Here is a 19,027-nt window from a genome sequence, read left to right on the forward strand (position 1 = left end):
AAGTATTTACAGCAGTACAATAGGTCAATGAATGCTCCAACCCTAATTGGTTCTGCAAAATTCATCGTCGAAAGATAAGTTTTTGAGGATTTGACTGTCAATTTGAGTATAAAGCAAATTGCTCTTCGAGGAGAACTGCTGTAAATTTCAAATCAAGATTAAACTTCGAAAAAGTGCGCAATTGTTGATCACCAAACTTCACATTTTCAAAATAATACATAATGAATTAATATGATTAACTTTTGTTGTTAATGTTTGTAAACGAAACCAAATAACCCATCAAACTGATCTTCTGTTTTTAGAATGGAAGTTAATAACCATTTATTAAGTTAGGGTTTGCTTTAAAACTGAAATACTTTTATCTAGATGTAAACTGGGGCGCGTCAACTCAGGGACATATCTACAAGAATGCTCTGGAATCTGTAATAAGCTTGAATAAAATTCAGGAGCATGTAAAGAATTTCAGGTAAGTAATTTTCTCTCTCTCTCTCTCTCTCTCTCTCTCTCTCTCTCTCTCTCTCTCTCTCTCTCTCTCAATCCTATCACCTCCGTATCTGAACCAACAATCTCGTCACCAGGTGATAAGTCCTTAACAAAATTTGTCGTATCCTAATTAAGATTTGAAACCAAAGGATGTGTTACTTCTTCCGACTGCATTGCAAAGATGCTCATGCTCAATGATAAACTTATGCAGTGTCTCGCACAGAAGAACCTGCATCCAGTCAATTAATAAACCTTTGATTCAGTTAACACAAATATATAAATCAAAATACATATATAAATTATCAAATGCTAGTGATTTTTTAAATGTATAGAGAATGTATATAGAATTCAAATACAACAATTAAGTTAAATATTATCTAGTTTTTAAAATGAGAGTTTGTTTAATTCTTAAGAATTTCTCACGCTCACGAACTGGAGAGGGGAAATAGCTTGGTGAAACATTACAAATATCCGATCGCCAATTTTTATAGACATTTTTAAATGTTTAATTTACAAACTCCTTTCAGGCCTGCTATATTAGTGCTGACAGGGAATCCTAGTAGCCGCCCTCCACTTGTAGATTTCGCCCACCTCATAACGAAGAAACTTGGACTGCTGATATGCGGACATGTCAACAAGGTAAGCCACAAGTCATTAAGTCGTAAGGTACATAATGTATCGCAATCACAAACAGCATAATCCTATGTGAGGGGACTCAATCCTCACAAAAACCGAAGATCTACTTTCAGACGAATTCCGATTTTTTTTTTCTTCCCTAACATTGAAAGCTTGCTGTCTACAGTAAATTTCAATTCTTTCCCCATCCCCCAATGAAGTTAGCCGAACGTTTAATCTGCCGGAATATTATATAAAGAGCCTCCGTAGCGTCGGTATAGACGAAGCCCTTTGATCGGAAAGACCTGGGTTCGATTCCTGTCAGTGACGTGAGGAACCTTTATCTGGTCTCTTTCGACGAAAGGTGAGTTAACTGGTCTCATACGGAGGTAGTAGGTTTTTTCACCCGGAAACTTGGGTTTTTCGTCCCTCAGAACAGGAAAAACCTCCCCGTGAACACACACAAATTAGTGTCATGAATATTACCCTTAGGGGATGCAGCAAGGAGTGACGAATCAGTCACATAAAATTCCTCGTGAACCCCTCATTAGGGGACTCTACCTTCCTAAAGGGATGGATGGAATTAATCAATTAGTATTATATAATGCAAGGAAATTGTGGGGAAAACAATATTTTTATTTTATTTCATTATTTATTTATATATTACCATTATTTATTTATTCATTATTATTTTTTTTTTTTGAGGATATACGAACAAAATTTCCTAGATCAGCATTTATTTTTTTCTAATCATAATTTCTATACAATAATTTATTTTCATAATTTATTATATGGTATGAATCTACAATAAGATATATGATCTATAACATATATAAGCTATGTGAATAGTTAGTTATTAAATTATTTGGACTGTGTTTCTGATTTAATCTAGTCTCACGGGATATCATAAAATCATAAATGAATCTTCCTATTCTTAGGGAACTCTCTCCCAATCAGCGCGAGAGGCAATGTTCGAACATAATTATCATTGGTTAGAAGAAAGAAAAGTCCCTGCTTTTTATAGTTTGGTGGAATCTGATGGTATGGCCAATGGAGTACATTCTCTCCTCCAGGTTGGTTCTAAGATATTAAAATTCATCTATGTTAAATATAAAATATACACATAAATAAAGAAATTATTTATAAAATATACACATAAAAAAATGAAATATTTATGAAGAAATAATATTTCACGTGCGTGAAAGTTAAATCCAAACACTCCTTTTTCATGTTCCAAGATGCTGTTGATATTCTCTCATCATTGAAACTAGAAAACTAAACCCGAGTAGGTAACGCTCATTTGTGTGAATTTTTATTTATTTTTTATGTGGATCTCACCAGTAAGATCCCATTTAGTGGTCTAGCATGCAACGATGTTGCTGTCGTGTATTCCTTAAAAACCACAGTCTGTTAGCAGTGCCGTGATCTAACATTGATTTAGAGTCCAGGATTTCGTGATTTAGAGTAGGGACACTAACATTTTTCATTTCGTATTCCTCTTTATATCCGTGCTTTCCTCTTTATATTCATCTCATACTCTTGATATTCGTCTCATACTCTTTATATTCGTCTCATCCCCTTTTCATTATCACTGAGTGGTGCTATTCAACGTGTACTAAATATGTAGCTGAATTCATATTCAAATAAGTTAGCCCGCGAGAGAAAAACAAGGTCATCTTAAGAGACGCATCAACAAACTAAATATAGGTTCTTCACCTTGAGCACAGTCCTGAATAACTGCACGATGATCCTATCCTCTTTATAGATGCTACCATATAGGCAGCACCCTTAGCTTGAAGAATTATGGATTTAATGAGCAGCATACAGTAAATTTTTCAGAAAAAGTTATTTATTTACTGATTGATTTTAACGAATCCAGTTTTAATCGTATTTATGCTTTAACCATAAATACCATTACTAGCGTTTACAAAATGGTTGACAAATTTTCATATGAAAATTGTAATGGCGTATACTTTCAGCAATACTGAAATTCACAGTAAAAATAAAATAAATAAAATAAAATAAATAATAAAGATAATAATAAAAACCTGTATACTGTGGTGGTTGTGCATAATATTACTTTAGTTCAACAATAATTATACATTTATGGCAATTTAAAATTAAGGGGATCTGTACTTGCCGTCGAATTATCCGGGGATCGTACTACTCATAGTTTATTAATTACGAATGCATTATTATATTAAAATCTGCACAGTAAGTATAACATCGTTTTCTTTTTTAAAAAATGAATAATCGAATTTACATAAAATGGATAAGTTGGCTACTGTTTAGCTGTCCATGCACAGAGAAACACAAGAAAGAAACCATAAGAAAGTCGATAAAAATAATTCTTTATTAGACAGCCGCTAATTATTATGAAATGCGGTAGTTTGTATTCTTTTCCCCCGTTTTTTAACATTTTTTTTTTAATATCAGTGGTCCTCTTAATTTGAACTTACCACTTGCAAATCAGTTAGCACTAATTTTAATAATTGCATTTCTGTGTCATAGATATCGATAACAGCATGTCATAAAGTATCTCACTTCTGAGAAATATATATTTCAACAGAAACAATACTAATATGATTTTGAAATGTTTATTATCTTTAGTTGGTAGGTCTAGGAAAGCTTTCTCCAAATATTCTAATGATGGGATATAAAAGCAGATGGCAAGAGGTTGACTCCGATCTTCTGGACTATTTTTCCATTATTCAGTAAGTCGATGTTTCTGTTCCGAAATTGTAAAAAAATTGGGCTTGTGCGTGATGTATTTCCTAATTCGCCTAATCGCGATTTCTTGGTTGAACTGAATACTTTGAAACTAAACATAATTACAAGTATCTTTATTTTGAATAAACATTTTTTAATTTTATTTTGTATTTTTGTTTTATTTTGTAATTATAGCTTCGTTGGATAAAAAAGCATTTTCTTCTTGCACCAGACAAAAAATAAACAGGATTGATTTTCGACAAAGCGAATGTCATGAATGATTGCTGCTCATGGGTGTGATAATTTTGCTACCCTTTCCTATAATGTTTCTTATAATAATCATATTTGCTTCAGTTTTTTTTTTTTTTTTAATGCCACCAATGATTAATGTCTTTGAGTTCCCTTGCTACTGCAGTATGGAGATAGATACTTTTCCAAAGAGAGAATGAAATGTTATTCTCCTGAAAGTTTTTATTATTATTATTATTATTATTATTATTGTGCATAACGGCTTGATAATAATTGTTAAAGCTGCCACAAAAACATACGCTATTTACAAACTTGATACACTCTCCTCATAGTCAAAATGCCATTCTTATGTCACACACGATGATCCCGGCATTCTGTGCATAGTTTAGAACCGTGAGGAATGTTGATTGTATTTTTCTTTCTATAACATGATATGTCTGTGGAAAAAAAAACATTCGTAGTATGTGTCAGGCCCACGGTTTTGTGGACCTCTATTTACCTACCTAGAAAACTCAAGTATATCCACCAGAAAATCCTCATCAGTTTTATTTATTTATTTTTTAAATCATCATTTTGGTATATTCTGTATTGTTTAATGAAATCATAATGGCAGCCTCGTTTTAATATCCCTTCGCTAAAGGATATATTTCCTACAGAATAATACATAATTATCATTGGCATGCGATGCTCGGATTAAAAATATGTATGTCTTTTCAATTTCATGCAACTTTCGATTGAATTTCACTTTAATCCTTCCTCATAACTAGCATGCCTTTCCTTAGCGATTGTGCCTTCACTCGCTAACACATATTCCGATTCGCCTATCGTACCAAATTTTGGGCTGCGATCTTCAAAGTTGCTCGTATTCCTACAACAAGGAATGAGGCTAATTAGTTCCTGGAGGAAGGATCAAGCAGTGATTTGATCTTGTTATGTCCCTGTTGGACCCAACTGATCTAGCCTTAGTCTGACTGCTCCTTTCCCTGGAATTTAGGATGATGATTCAGTCCATTCTTAAGAGTTGGGTTGGACTATTTTGAAATACAGCCGAAGTAACTAAAGCTTATGAAACTAGTGCATTAACCTTCCTACCGGCCAAAGTAGATGAAATAGCAAGACCACCCCAGAATTTTTCATGGATCAAAACTTCATCTGTATTCTATCTTTTATCAAGTATTTACCCTCCTCTGCTGTTAATCCCTTAACGTTTGTTAATTGTGTGTAATTTTCTGAGAATTATTCAAGGCGCAATTGTTTAGACATTACGCAATTAATTCTGTGCAAATGTGTGCAAAAATATTCAAAAAGCACGTCATTCTTCGTGACATTGTATAGTACTGTAAGTAGCTCCCACACTTTCCTAAGTAGTAGCAGCATTCTCATGCATATATTCTTTCTTTTAATAGCCACGCCATTGAAATGCGCTTAGGATTTTGCATTCTTCGACTTGAAGAGGGGCTGGACTACACATCATATTTCGAAACAAATAATGGTATTCCTTTTAGTGATCCACTTAGTGCTTCGACTCAAAGCCAGCTTGGTGTTTCACCGGCTGCTGGCCAAAACACTTTAGGTAAGTTAGAGAAAGACAGAATTATGTGTGACGTATTTCCGCGTACTGTGAAAAGTATCTGCCTTAATAAGAGAGAGAAAGAGAGAGAGATTTGTTATATTCGATCTTTAAAAGTAATCCACTTTTCTTCTTTGTCCCTTCGTATTAGTACACGAGGGGAAATGAATGAAGTAAGTGCAATTTGCGCGGAGAATAATACAGCATGTCAAAACGCACTTTTAAGGCCATCATAATTACTCGGTAGCTAGAAATATCTGGATTTCTGATTTTAATTTTCGATATGTAAACATGTCAACTGGGTTTTCCGATCTCATCGTTAGTCATAGCATGTTTTGATCAGATTTTTTTGGGACATTTCGAAATTATTTAAAAGAATTAACCACATTTTGTAGTTCGTTAATTGTTATTGCTAATTTGTGAATTTTGCCATTTTACCACAGAATTATAATTTGTATCAATAATCAGCTCTACATGAAATTAGTATTATTCGTTTGTCGTAATGTATGTGATCTGCCTTTTCAGATAACATCGCTGAAGAACCTGTAGTGTCTTCGCCTATCTCAACTATAGCGGAGGAAAATGGAGAGGAGGAAGAGGAGCCAGTGGTATCAGACCAAAATGAGGAATCGAAGGGACCACCTCCACTCACCTTACATCGATTTAGGAGATTGAACAGCATCGAAGCATCGAAAGTTCATCCGCGAGAGATTCCACCAGAGGTCATGGCGGCTGTTAATCAGTTCCAGAGGAAACAAAATATAGGAACCATCGATGTTTGGTGGCTGTACGACGATGGAGGTAAAGTGATAGCATTAAGATGAATATATTTCGTATTTCCACTATCTTTGTGCACTATATTTAAAGGTGTTTTTGGGTCGTAAGCATAAGTGTCCAATGTTTCTGACCTTCCCAAGTCAGAAAAATCGAATGTGAGTTTAGTTTGTTCCTGGATTAATGAGTTTAATGATTTCACCACTCTACATCTTATAATTAGGAAGTGTGCTTAAAAGTCTGCATTTCAGACAGGGATATATGCCAAGAATAATGAGAGGATATTAAAAAATAAAGCCGCACTTTAAGAGACACGAGTGTTACTTAAATAAAGTTTTCTGAACTTTGTTAATAGTTGCTCTAAATATCAACTCGGAAATTGTTTATTAACGCAGATTTGTATTCAGTATACACAACTCTATTCGTTTAATAGTCAGACGTTTGTGTTATTAAACCTCCTATTTTTTCCCCATCCCATCTGAATTGCTTGACACGAATTTTAATTTTGCCTGTTTTATTGGAGATACGTGGCCTTTATATTCATGTAAACAAAATATATACGACATCTTTAAAAATATTTTTCGAAATAAACAGATAAATATAGTAAAATTAACTACATACTGAAATTACTGAACAATTAATTGCTCAGGTAAGTGTCCCACTCACCAACAATCTCCCGGTGCTTCGATCTACCAAACGGATTCTCTGTAACTTGCGTACTGGTTTACGATTAAAGCAGTTGTTCAACAATGAACATCCTTGATGGATGGGATTGCTTTTTGTATTCTTTCTAAATATTTTTAATTTGACCACATGCAGAACTGAAGTTTATCTGACAGCATGTGGGTGTCATATACAAGTAGTTTAATACATTTATTTCTCATTAATTAAAAAAAAAAAAAAAAAACATTCTTGACAGCAGAATTCCATACGTTTGTACAGTGTCTCCATCTGGTTGTAGACTTGGGAAAGTATTTCGATTTCTTTAAATAAACAAAATAAATGTGAATTTAAATCGATTTTGGAATAATAAGTTGTTTTCTACTTAATATTCCGAGTATATAAATGTGCAAATATGGAGCATTCCTATTTTTTCTCAAGTAGTTCGAATAGAAACGATCGTGAAACGAGGATAATTGCCATGCGTTAAAACTTGCAATATGTGTATGGTTGTAAGGGGGGGGGGAGAGAAAGCAGGATCGCATCTGAAGTACACAGCATTTATACAGCGAGTTTTGGAGGAGGAGAGAACATACAACTCCATTTTAGGGCTCAGTTAAATACGTAAAGAATTAATGCTATTATTTATATTAAATAACAGAACATTTTTGAGTCGGCTGTCCATTATGTAACTGACTGGGTCAGACAAGTCGTTTCGATATAAAAATTTGAAAATTTGATACAAAAGAGTTTTACTATTACTATTATTAGCAGTGCTATTTTTTCCATTTTTATAAAAAATAAAAAAAAATAGGTGCAGGTACTCATTATTTGATAGCAGAAAAATTGAAAATTAAAACGATATGAAAAGAAAACTAAAATAATAAAATAATAATAATTACCGATATTTTTATTTCGAGTGTCATAATGTTTTCTGGAATAAGAAGAACAAATTAAGTATATCGCACATGGATTATTATGCATAAATTTATTCTACAAGTATATAAAAATAAGTAAAATGTATATGATAATTTTCTTCTAAAAATTCCATCTTTTTTAAGTTCTCATCCTACACACTATGCTAACTTCTTTCCTTACAATTTATAACTACGTGTTGCTGAATGATATTTTCTAAGCGTCCACTACGAATCGACACATTTTGCTAGATAGCCGATGCATAACTCGTGCAAAACACAGCTTGGTGCGAACTTGTTAATATATAAACATGAAAGTAATTTAAAATTCTAGAAATGGCTATAAAGTTTTATATAGCAAATATCCTATCAACTGACATAATGTAAAATACAAATTTCATTACATAATTAAGCTTATTTGAATACTAATACGTTCTATCGTTGCGTACCGTCCGAAAAAGCATATTATTATTATTATTATTAGTAGTAGTAGTAGTAGTAGTAGTAGTAGTAGTAAACCTTTATGGAGTCCTGAGACGCCTCGTCGGAGGTCATTCCACACTACACATTACCCAGCGGCGATTACCCATGGCTCTCAGGGAAGAATTTCGTCGAACCAGCGAAACTGTTAAAACAGTTTCGATGGTTCCTTTAAACTCAAGAGAGTTTTAGTTTTTTAATCTTTTGAAACACTTTATAGAAAGTTCTCAAGGGTGAAAGTTTACTGTGAAACAAAACAGTGTAGTTACGCCCACTAAGCAAATTTCACACGCACGCACGCACACACACACACACACACACACACACACGATGATGATGATGATGATGATGATGATAATAATAATAATAATAATAATAATAATAATAGCGTCAAAAGCTTGGTTCTCCCTTAAACCATGAAATGGAAATCGATATTTGAAATAATGAGTATAGTATAGTATGCTCCGTCAATAGGTGCTTATTGACCTTTTGGAATGTTACTCCCTCTGGAATTAATCAGACCAGACTGTTACAAACGCCGAAATAAAAAAGTCAACCTTATAGTCCCTGTGATCTCACCATATTTTAAAAGTGCCTTTCCGTCCTTGTTCAAAATTAGTTCATGGCTTCAGTTTTCAGATGCTCTATTTCCATATGTGACGGCGCGACACATTTCTTTGCTGTTCATACTGGTGTACTTGACCCTTACATTTTAGTCAACAAGATAGATGCTTGACCTTCTCGATTCATGTTTTTTTATAGGACAGTACTTGTTACTGTCCACTTGCTATTCTGTTTTAATGTTGTCTTTGTACACCGTAGTGCCTATACTTGTTCCAAATTTTCGAATATAAGACGAGATACAGGCTTGAATTAGAACAATTCAACACAATAATTTACGGATCGCATTGGTCACTACTTTTTCTAATATGTTTCCTCTCATTCCTCCTACAGCTAACTGTTATTCCCCTCCCCTCCCCCCACACACACTTGTTGCGCAGTTAATTTTATCTTGCTTTCACTTACATATAATTCTCCGCAGTGCAATATGGGTAACTAGCACACAGGCTAGGTCGTGTGTTTCCAATCTCACAGCTTAGCGATTTTGTAGTTAAACCTTTTTTTTTTTTTTTTTATTGCACTTCGATTATTATTAATATTCTTGTAGTTCGAATAGGGATTATTGCAACACATACAAATCACTCGACAAATCAGTTTGCATTTCTGGCTTGTTTGAAAAACCATAGATTGGCGTGATGAAATAATAATAATAATAATAATAGCAAATTACTTTCATGAAAATGAGATATAATAATTCTTTAATGACGTTCTTCTTGTAATTTAAGGGAAGGGAAAATAATTTTCCTTTTCCTTATTCTCTGTACAAATTAGCTAACAAACTCATTGAATCCTTTGTTTTCAGGCTTGACCCTTCTCATACCTTACTTGCTAACCATTCGCTCCCAGTTCCATGGTTGCAAATTGCGAGTTTTTACTTTGGCTCCAAGCGAGAATGATTTGGATAACGTCCAAATAAAGTAAGTGATAATCCTCCATGCTCTATTTTTTATGAAAATCAGAAACATATAATTTCCTTGGCCTAACTTAGGAAGCAATGGAAGAATGTAATTTAAACTTAAAAAAATTATCTGGCATTCAAAGTTATAATTTCTTAATTTTGATTTATAGCTTTTAATTTCGACAGAAGCGATCTGATTTTCGTAGAAATTCGATTTACAGAAGTAAAATTTCATTCAGACCAGATTTTTCTCTTTTACATGTCTTTTAGATAAAGATAAGTAAAAACTAAAATATTTATTTTCACTGCAAATTACATATGTCTTAAAAGTAATAATATAAGTAAATCTGAATGACGTTATTATGGAAAAATATATTATTGTTCCATATAAAGTTTTTCCATTTTCCATATTATTTTTCTCTGATTATTTTTCCGAGGAAATATGATCTGCAATAAATTAACCCGTAGGGATATATTTATAGGCGTCACCAGTGGCGCACTCAGGGAATGGGACAAACATTAGAACATTTTCCAAATCTTTTCCTAATTAAAATTAATTTTTTTTTATTTATGTTGTGTCGTGTCTTCTGTTTCTATACTACTTATGAATTAGTGGTCACATAAGGTGGGAATACCCATTTGGCTCTCGGAATCATGGCCGCTGTGAACGCAAGGCGAACAAAGTAGTGCTCGAGCGGAACCGAGCGCTACTTCGTTTGCCCGAACAGGGTCAGAGGAGATCACGGGTATCATGTATTGGCGGTCACTGCAGATGCTCAGTCATAGGTCGTATGCAATGCGTAGTGTGTATTCTCAAATCCTCTACTTAACTCGATCCCCCCCCCCCCTCCCCAAGATTAAATCTTGAGTACTCGGCCACCCAAAAGATTAAATCCTGAATGCGCCACTGGGCGTCACTGCTTACTAAAAAAAAAAAAAAAAAAAAGAAGATAAATTGCAATTCAAACTAACAATTCGTTAAGCCAATAGGCCCTACTAACTGCACTGGTGAATGTTAACAATTAAACATTTGAGGGTGGTAAGGATCGATTTCTATTGGCGATTATAAATATGAAATATGAAAAATAAATATGACATAATTAAAAACAATACCCCAGAGAGAGATCATTCTAATTAAACAATTATGCGGGCAATTTCACAATTATAATTAAGCTACCCATTGATTGCTTAATCGTTGATGTACAAAAATAATTTCTTTAACAACTTCACTTAGTTATGTGTGTTAATAGGAATGAAATCCCTTTACTTTCTTGTTATTATTCTGCAGCATAGCTTCACTGCTGAAAAAGTTTCGAATTACTTTCAGCGATGTCACAGTGGTCACCGATGCAAATATTCCACCCCAGGAAGAAAAGTAGGGTTAATCTTAATCATTACAGTTATTTTAAATAATTTTAATCATTTAACTTATTACAGTTTTTCGATTCCATTTTCGGATTCATATGGCTTCTCTTTCATGTTGTTGTGCTGTCTCATTTTTAAGCAAAAAATAAAATAATAATAATATAAAAAAATAATACAAATAATTCTTCATAAAAACGAATCTAAGAAATTAAACTTAAAGGTTAATGAGGTTAATGATAGTGAAAAAATAAAAAAGTAAAAAAGAATTGTTTTTGATTTTGTTCCCAGCAAACGTTATTTTAAATCGCTCATAAGCAAATGGTTGACTGTAGACGAATCTTCAAAGAATCCCCTGGCAATCAATAAAACTGACCTTAGAGCCCAAAAACAAAAGGTAGGTTCATTTCTAATAACAAGTGAAAATAAAATAAACCTATTAAAAGAAAAAATAAATATCTATTATTTTAATCCAGACAGCCAAAAAATAAGTTGCTGTAGTATTTCACTACTCAAAAAAATGACCATTTATTAGTTTTGTATTAGTGCCTTTGATTACGGATTTCGATTTGTCGGTTTTCATCAGGGATCAGATAAAACACCACAGTGGTTCATGCTTTCAGTAGTGCAATAATAAGGCAACTCATGCAGAAGGCTTGCATTCTTGTAAATATTCAATCACTTTCATAACTTTAGTTTTGATTATTTGATATAAAATAACGACTGATGTTTATTATTCTTTGTTTAACAATTTGAAGCCATTTTAGGCTCTCTCTCTTTTTTTTTTTTTTCAGATTTGATTTTACTGAAAAATAAATTTTTTTTTTTCTATATTTCATATTATAGTAAAATTTTTGGAAAATCATGTGTATAACCTTAAGAGCGATAGCTGATCCAGGTTACAAGACGTATAGAGTTATAGACAGCTATGCAATACATCATCGTCATCATTATATACCATATATACAAAGACAAAGTGGAGCATAATACTGTATGCAGGAAAAAGTTGCACTATGCAGATTTAATTTATTTTCGGAACAAAATAAAACGAGTAGCTAAATAGCACTGTTTAAATTTAACGAGAGAATATCCTTGAACGCAGCCAATGTATTCGAAACCATTACCTTAAATCTAACAATTTACACAGTTATTTTGAACAAATTTTCCTCAATTTCTGGAGAAAAATAATATTCTTTAATCCGGTTCTTGTATTTGTTTGGTTGAAATAGGCCGGCCCCAATGGCGTACTCTGAAAATACATAAATTTTTATGAATCCTTAACTCATCGCGAGGATAATTTTAAACCATAAATTCAGCACACTTTCAGTAATCAAAAGAAACTCCATCCTTCAGTTATTCAGCAAAAGTTAATCGCTGTCCTTGAGCTTAAATACATTAAATATCTCGAATTGGTCGCTTGTAAAGGAAATGGTATGTTGCAATATCTCAGTAATTTTTCCTATAAAGATTTTACAACGAGGATCCTTTCATGCTAAGCGAGGTCATCAGCCCAAATTAGAAGTAACCTTAGACAAATATAATAGACTCTCCCAGGAAATTCTTCCCAAATGGCCTCTACTGTCTTGAGGCTAGACGACTGTGTCTCTCATAGACAAAGTAGACAAAGAAAAAAATGACTTCACATTATAAACAGATTTCTGAACTCTACCGAGTTCAAAGTTTTACAGCCCCTGTGGGTTCACCGACTGCCCTTAAACACACACATTGAATATTTTTAATACGCTTTATTCAAGAACCTTCACATCCCAACTTTTTTATTGCAACGCTTTGAGTGACGCCTTGAAGTACTGTCTGTCCGTTATCTCTGAGTTTGACAACCTCGTCGACGTATTCCTTATACAATAAAACAAAACGAAAAACGTTCAAAGCGTGTGCTTTAGGTCTATCGCCGATGCTTTGGTTTAAATGTATGACATCACAAAGCAAAAACTTGAACTTTATTATGAATGACTGATGAACGTTTGCTTATTAACGCAGTAGACGAAGCGAAAATGGATGGTTTGAGAAAGTAACAGACATTCCCTCACACACAAAGTCCTAATATTCGTAACGTGAAATATTACAGTATAATACGAATACATCTAACCCTAAATCAGTTCCATTTTTTTGGGGGGGGTGGTGCAGAATTTCAACTTTCGAACACTTACCCCCTTTTTATCCTTAATATTGCAGTAATGGTCCCGAAAGTATTAATATATTTATTTATTTATTTATTTAATGGTCACCCGCTCACTTAAAGTTGTAAACCTATAATACCTCAGGACCTTGGGTTGGCTAAGGGATATTTTTATCGATATTTATTTATTGCATAGTTTCAATAATACGTTAATTTAAATTTAGAAATCGAAACACTGTGGTGAAATTCTGGAAAATATCACGTAATACCACATAATGTCGACACATATGATGCAATGAACAGTGTGAATAAGAGGAAGTATTAAAATAAATCCCCCATATTTTCTAAAATCCATGTGATCCCTCTCCAGCTGATTGAAAATTGCAATCGCGATTAATCATTGAATCCAATGCACTGGACAACAGCATTCGAGCATTGTTATATAGCGAATATTAATTAAACATACACGGATATAGTTGTTCAGAGATTGCTAGCTATCTTACAGTTTGGTATATAACACAATTCCATAGTTAATTGTTATTACATACTGAATTCCATTAAAATCTGAACCTCACTATCGCTCCTTACACAGATCAGTCATCATCCATGTTGGCTGCGTTTTTTTGGCAAACCGTATAAATATAAATCTAATCTGTACAAGTTGATCAACTTTTTGTTGATCCACAAGCAACCAAAAAAAGAGCAAAACCTTAAACAAGTTTCGCTCTTTTTTGGATTTCGGGAGGGATATTTTTAAGGAAATTTGGAAATTTTTATCGCCAGATAGTATGCCTAAAATATGCCAAACAGTTTTTTTTTAGAAGTTCTTCGAATACGTCTTTTTTAATGCCTAAAAAATTAAATCTCTTCTATTTATTTCTCTCTTAAAAAATGTGTAGCTGTGACCCAAGCCGGCTTTGAATATCGCATCAAATACCTTCAAGAACAACCAACATCATTACACACATACATACACTGCCCAGACAAAAAAAAAAAAAAAAAAAAAAGAGAGAGAGAAAAAAGAAAAGAAAAAAAGTGTGACCTCGTAGAAAATGCATACTCTTCAATTCAATATTCTCTTGCACCATTTGAGCAGTTCGCTGGCACGAGCTTCCGTGGAAGTTTCATGTGTGAAATCTGCCTATCCTATGTGTAGTATCTTTAGTTAGATTTCTATATTAGTATCGCATTGTATTAAATTATCTGTCATAGGTGAATAAAAGATCAAATCTGCATTGTAGTTCACTCCATGTTTTTATTCCTTTAGTTAATTATTACTGAATAACGTGAGATTATCTAAATTGCATTGTACATATAACATTAATACACATTCTACATTAATTAATGAGAAAAATTGCACTTCTTTACTGGATTTTTTTCCCCTTTTTAAAATACAATACCATATAAATAAATGTATTATTATTATTATTATTATTATTATTATTATTCCTGATACCTCCAAGGAGTCCGAAGACTCATCGCGGGAGGATACCTACAACTGTCTCAACCACTACACCGAACCTCTACTACGAATCATCTCCATCAACGCCATCTACCGCCCACCTCCACAACAACTAGTATTTTTTGTCTGTAAATTGCTTGTGTTCTGAAGGGCCGATTTGTCTGTATGCGGGATGAAAAACCCGAGTTTTCGGGAGAAAAAACCTTGCTACCTCCGTATGAGATCGGCTAACTCACCTTCGATTGAAATCGTATTCCAATCGAACGGCGCAATATATCGTCGTTCTTCCAATTGCGCTACGGAGGCTGTATTTTGTACTTTTGCAGTTACTATCTTAGATTAAATGAAAAACCTAGGAAAGTCAAATAAAACAAATGTAAATTAAAAATATGTAACTTAAAAAATGTGGGTTGTCTTATAAATTTTGGAAAATTGAAATGCATATAAAATACACTGGATTTGTCAGAATACGGTTTGGAATACAATAAAATTTAATCTTGGCAGATTTTTCACGGCTTATGACTATGTTAAACTCAATACAAAACAGTATCAGTAAAATTACATGTTGCATGCCCGAATCACGTGCTACAGCAATTGTTATACATTAACTGAAAGTACGCATGTTATGAAAATTGAACTAAAAACGCAAAATCGGGTAATTTTTCGTAGTTAGAACGTTAATAAAAGTTAACATTCACGAGAAAAAAAATGCAAAATCGAGTAAAATTGAACGCTTCTTTTATAAGCATTCGGTTATAGTCATACATAATTAATAAGAAAATCTAAAATTGGTTCAGGAGAAGTTTTATTTATGATCTCAGTAAATAATTCATCAGTACGAGAAGAAAGATGCGCTCACTGATTATTTACTGGTTCACTTAACTCTGCAATCGAACTTGTTAAATATTATACGTCAAAATACAGGGTTCTACAAAAAAAGCATAATAATAAGTGAAAGAATTTTTTTTTTATACACAGATTATTCAGTTAGACGCTAAAATCATTCACGTCGACGTGAATGATAAAGTTTATCGGCGATTTGTGCAGACAGCTGCCCGCCATTTGAGGGTTTGTGGTTGGCCTAGTACATAGCGTAGATATCGACTCCATTTTCAAACCAACAGACTGTGGTTTCGGATCTCACTGCAGTATGGATGTTTGTGACAATTTATAAGTAGTGGGCAAATTTTCACTGGCCAGCGCGAGAGCGTTAATCCCGCTAATCGAAGATCTGGTGTAGCTGAAGAAGATTCTATGTTTGGTCTCAGTCTGAATTATTGAATCTTTAGCCTTATCGTCGTGCTAAATGTGGTTTTAGTTACCAACCTTTCGTGTGTAGAATTCATTCTTAAAAGAGCATTTCCCTGAATGGAAATTATAGGGAAAATCTTCCTCCATAAGAGATTAACGAAATCTATCATTCATCATTGTTGACCAGAAATCTGTCCAAAATCTCTCACAGGGCGAATTTCTACTAATCACAATGACTGTAGAGACAACACAATTTGAGAGATGGCTACATGATTGTGTTGAAATCTGAATATACTTGGACGTTCAAGACTAGGACAGAATTTCTGAAATTAAGTGTGGCTACTTTTACTGATAAGGAACGTCCTACTTTCTGGTTAGTAAGGTGCTTTTCTAAGGACAGAAGTGAAGACTAGTTGGTTTCGCATAATGTAATCATCACGGAGAGCCTCCGTAGCTCAGTCGATGTAGACGAACCCTGGTCGTCTACATCGAACCTTGGTCTTTCCGACCCTTTGGTCGGAAAGACCAAGGTTCGATTTCCGTCCAAGACGTGAGGAACCGTTATCAGATCTCTTTCGACTAAAGGTGAGTTCGCCGGTCTCAAACGGTAGTAGAAGGTTTTTACACCAGGAAACTCGTCCTAGTGAACCATGAGTCATATCATGGTAGTCAACCTCCTGGAGAGGAGACGCCACATGAATGGGAATCATCACGAATTATTCACCAATCTGTACCAACTATACCGTTTTGCCATCCATAATTAAAATATATTTAATAAAATTTTAAATTATTAAAGTAATTTATCATACGCCACTTATATCAAGTTAAAATGAATCAAAATCGTACAATCAGACATTCGCTTTTATGCGAAATGAAATATTTTCGAATCTGCTACTTAAATTATTTTACTTCTTTCTCTCATTTAGTTTGGCAACGTCTTTAAGGAAATTTAAGAGGAAAATTAAAAGTAAAACTCAACTAAGTTGAGCATTAGAAATTGTCATTAATATTTTAATTTATTGAATGTCATTGTTCATAAAAGTTTTTCGTGCTACGTCTTTACAGACAAACAGACATATCCGCCTGAGGGAATTGCTCGTCAAATATTCTAGAGATGCAGTGTTGATTGTCATGTAAGTATTTGATTGTTTCTCCTTTAGCTGAAGAAAACAAATGTTACGATATTATAAATAGTATTATTTTTGCGATGATGGCTGTGATAATGTCTCGTGATGTGCAACTTTCTTTTTTCTAACAGTATTTTGAATGGACTTCCTATTTGAGAGTATTGGAAGGCTTCATTAATAATAATAAACATAAATAACTCAATCAGTATAACTTTATTAATTTATTCAATATTAACTTAAATGGATTGAATTTATTTATTTAATTTATTAAGGGAATTTATTAAACTAAACGGAAGTTGTCCGAACGGATATTCCGATATTGCTTCCTATTCTGTTTTATTAGCGAAGATCAAGTTAATGCAATAAACGCGACCTTAATTTTTCTCTTCTTCAAAGTTCAGTTTATTTGAACTCAGCAGCTATTAAGAGGTGATTTCATGGCCTTACTAAATTTATTTTGCGGGTTAATTGGATAGTTCAAGGACAACTGTCGTTTTTAAGTATATTTCAAAAGAGGTCATTGTCTAAAGAAGTAATTTTTATAGCAATGATTTCTTTGTCATTCCCGAGTACAGTTCTTAAAATAAAAATGGAATAAACAGTTCTGTTGAGCTTTGACCAGTAATCTAAACGCAAACAACCCTGGCCTTGAAAAATGCTGAAATTTCGCAGTTTTTAAATGGAGCTGTTTTGATATAAATCAATCTTACTAAGGGATTCAAGTCCATAACTGATAAGCTTGTGATAATTTTTTATTGAGTATACTTCTAAAGTTTATCTCTTAAAAAAGCATGTCACAAAAGAATGTTTCTTATTTTTTATTGAGTATACTTCTAAAGTTTATCTCTTAAAAAAGCATGTCACAAAAGAATGTTTCTTCTACGTACTTCATTTATACATATTTCGACTTTTAACTCTTCTCCCGGAAACTTTCGTTTTTCTCTCGCAAACAGTTTGTGTTTATTAACAGATGCATTGCGAGGTACGTTAATAAATATCGGGAAGCCACTTCACATTACATTATTCCCCACTGCACTAACTAACCTCGTGTGGCTGCTCAGCAAAGTGAAGTGGCTTCCCGAGTTGAGTCTTAGGACTCCTCAGAGGGGCCATGTAATAATAATGAAATATCAGGTCTTCACCATTAGTCCATAGCTTTGTATTTATTTAGTAGTAAATACTGTGCGTGGGTTACATAGCAAAATTAAATACAAATTAGATTTTAGGGATTCCTGTGTGTATTAAATGATCAGTAATATGCCTAATACTTTTACTGCGTCGTTAATATTTCGATTGTAATAATATGTAACAACCTGTGTTTCTTTCTTGAATATCAGCTTTTTTATGCATTAAATTTGTAGATATTAAGGACTCCAATATCAGATTCAGTTATTTAACCAATGTTTTGATGTTTGTTCAGGACTCTTCCGCTGCCTAGAAAGGAAACGTGTCCTGCTCCACTGTATATGGCATGGTTAGAAATACTGACCAGAAATATGCCTCCTTTCCTGCTGATGAGAGGCAATCAAACCAGTGTTCTGACCTTTTACTCGTGAAGGAACGTCGTCTGCTTATTTCTACTATAGAACCCGAAGTGTAATGAATAGGTCGTAAGAGACCATAAATAGTACATAATAACTAAGCAACATATAGAATATGTCTTTAGTTTTTTACGTTTAATACCAGAGCCGTCTAATCCTCAGAGTACAAATCCA

General features: G+C 33.5%; 1 protein-coding gene across 1 annotated transcript in view; it reads left to right on the plus strand.

Moving 5' to 3' along the window:
• LOC150098235 (solute carrier family 12 member 2-like) overlaps positions 1-18,868 on the plus strand; it is a 45,065-nt gene extending 26,197 nt beyond the window's left edge. Inside the window, exons 12-22 of the mRNA XM_090406284.1 lie at positions 367-466; positions 1,011-1,122; positions 2,037-2,171; positions 3,709-3,812; positions 5,463-5,629; positions 6,152-6,427; positions 9,878-9,992; positions 11,262-11,348; positions 11,627-11,732; positions 17,251-17,318; positions 18,733-18,868. Of these exons, the coding sequence (XP_090262410.1) occupies positions 367-466; positions 1,011-1,122; positions 2,037-2,171; positions 3,709-3,812; positions 5,463-5,629; positions 6,152-6,427; positions 9,878-9,992; positions 11,262-11,348; positions 11,627-11,732; positions 17,251-17,318; positions 18,733-18,868 (1,406 nt within the window). The remainder of the gene's footprint in view (positions 1-366; positions 467-1,010; positions 1,123-2,036; positions 2,172-3,708; positions 3,813-5,462; positions 5,630-6,151; positions 6,428-9,877; positions 9,993-11,261; positions 11,349-11,626; positions 11,733-17,250; positions 17,319-18,732) is intronic.
• The last annotated feature ends 159 nt before the right edge of the window (positions 18,869-19,027 follow it).

This window comes from Typopeltis vanoorti, chromosome 16, assembly GCF_054136105.1.
Source record: "Typopeltis vanoorti isolate ZY-2024b chromosome 16, IOZ_Tvanoo_1.0, whole genome shotgun sequence".
In the NCBI taxonomy this organism is placed as follows: domain Eukaryota; kingdom Metazoa; phylum Arthropoda; class Arachnida; order Uropygi; family Thelyphonidae; genus Typopeltis; species Typopeltis vanoorti.